The sequence below is a fragment of the Entamoeba invadens genome (assembly GCF_000330505.1).
Source record: "Entamoeba invadens IP1 unplaced genomic scaffold scaff_1105074724893, whole genome shotgun sequence".
Classification (NCBI taxonomy): domain Eukaryota; phylum Evosea; order Mastigamoebida; family Endamoebidae; genus Entamoeba; species Entamoeba invadens.
The window spans coordinates 14,134-15,986 of record NW_004443736.1 but is presented as its reverse complement, the minus strand read 5'-3'; the positions used below and the strand labels follow the sequence as shown (position 1 = coordinate 15,986).

At 35.6% G+C, this 1,853-nt stretch overlaps 2 protein-coding genes across 2 annotated transcripts; one reads left to right on the top strand and one right to left on the bottom strand.

Annotated features, from left to right (window-relative positions):
* Nucleotides 1-632: 632 nt before the first annotated feature.
* EIN_115900 (hypothetical protein) lies at nucleotides 633-980 on the bottom strand (the record flags this gene model as incomplete). Its single annotated transcript, XM_004261242.1, has 1 exon — nucleotides 633-980. One exon carries the CDS (start codon nucleotides 978-980, stop codon nucleotides 633-635), a length of 348 nt encoding a protein of 115 aa, XP_004261290.1.
* Nucleotides 981-1,106: 126 nt separating this feature from the next.
* Nucleotides 1,107-1,796, top strand: EIN_115890 (hypothetical protein; the record flags this gene model as incomplete). Its single annotated transcript, XM_004261241.1, has 2 exons — nucleotides 1,107-1,247; nucleotides 1,485-1,796. 2 exons carry the CDS (start codon nucleotides 1,107-1,109, stop codon nucleotides 1,794-1,796), a joined length of 453 nt encoding a protein of 150 aa, XP_004261289.1.
* Between the last annotated feature and the right edge of the window lie 57 nt (nucleotides 1,797-1,853).

Here is a 1,853-nt window from a genome sequence, read left to right as displayed (position 1 = left end):
AATAAAAAGTTTATTTACTTAAATAAAATAATGTTTGCACGTTTCAATATTAAGACGGATTTTTCAAATTTTGCTCATTTTTATGAATAAAATAATAAATTAACATATTCCACTATTATTACATTAAAATAATTACATTAAAAATTAAAAATTACTCTCGCGGTTGCGCACCCTACTCTGTGTTAGACTTTGTAAAATAACAATAAACCATTTATGTTTATTAAGTTTTAACAAAGAGATAGTGGAAATTATTTCAAAAAAAACTGTAATGAATAGTTCATTTATCATAATGTACCATAAATAAAAAGTTTTGAAAGTGTATTTTTTGGATTTCAATTATCTCATAGATTTTATTTATCAAAAAAACGATATGTGTTGAAGTTTTTACCTTTGCAAGAACTTCAACTTTTTCAGCCGTAGTCTCTGTTTTCAACTCGACTAAATGAGTAAGTTGTTTATATCTCTGGTCTGCAACACAAATGCTGTATTTTGGACACTACGCCATCTTTCTTGAGATAACACCATTGTATCGAATAACATGTGGTGACAACACTGCAACACATCGACCATATGGAAGACGGAAAGCGGCTCCTATTTTGTGAACCATTGAGTGAACAACCCCAAGGAAAAAGCTATGCCACCAATAGTAGCTGCATTGTGCATCTTCTCTCTGGCAACAAAACCCCGTTGAATGACTCGAAATAGTCGTCGAAGACTAATTTGACTACTTTTTTAGCAAGACCATCTGTGCACTCATTTGCCATAACCGAGACATAAGCTACAACAACACAGACTAAAACATTGATACCACAGTCTGCTATAGATGTTTTTGATAATGAGACACAGAACATCGGGTCGATAATAGCAACTGATGGAGTCAATGAATAATCTTCAAGTGGACACTTCTTGCCAGTCTCTGTGTTTTTGATGACAGCAAGTGGAGTGACTTCAGACGCCATGCCAGTTGTCAAAGATCTCATGAAACAAATTTATGCAAAGTACAAGAATAATGGCAAAAGTGAACACTGAAGAATTCAAGTTTGGTAAGACCAAGATTTTCTTCAAGGTTGGTGTTCTTGCTGAGATTGAAGAGAGAAGAAGAGTCGATGAGGAACTCGCAGCTAAGTACAAAGAAATTGAAGCCCTCAAGAAGAAACTTGCTGAAGAAATTGCAAAATGAGAAGAGAGAAGCCGCTGAGAAAGCACTTTCTGAGATGAAAATCAAGAAAGTCGACTTGGAAACTTTAGTTTGAAACTTAAAGAAGACATCGAGTCAAAGAAAATAGCACTTGATGAGGCTGAAGTCACAAGAAGACAAAGAACACATTTAAGAACTCCAAGGCGATATTAAGAGAGGAAAGGAAGACTTGAACAAGTTAACCACTGAGTACAAGTAACTTGAAGCTGATAACCAAGGACTTCAAGATGAAATTACTGAACACAAAGCGACTGTTGCCAAGAAGGATAGTGTCATCACTGAGTAGAACAAAGACATTGAAGATAAGGAAGGCGAAATTTCCGACTTGAAGAAAAAGCTTGAAGCCGAAGAAGACAATCAAAGGATCTCGAGACACAATTGCACGAAGAAGGAAGATGACATTGCCGATTTGGAGAAACAAGTAAAGAAATTGCAAAACACCATTTCTGATGTCAACGCACAGAATGAAGACACTGGCGCTGTTTTGAATGATACTAAAGACGATACTGAGAAGAAACTCGACCAACAAGTGTGTTTGGGGGAGATGTCTTCTGTAGACTCTTTTAAAAAAGTTGTTAAGCAGTTTGGTGGGAATTAAAATACGTTGCTCTTTTCTTGTATGACAGACAAGTTTGGCGAATTTGTGAAAGAGAAG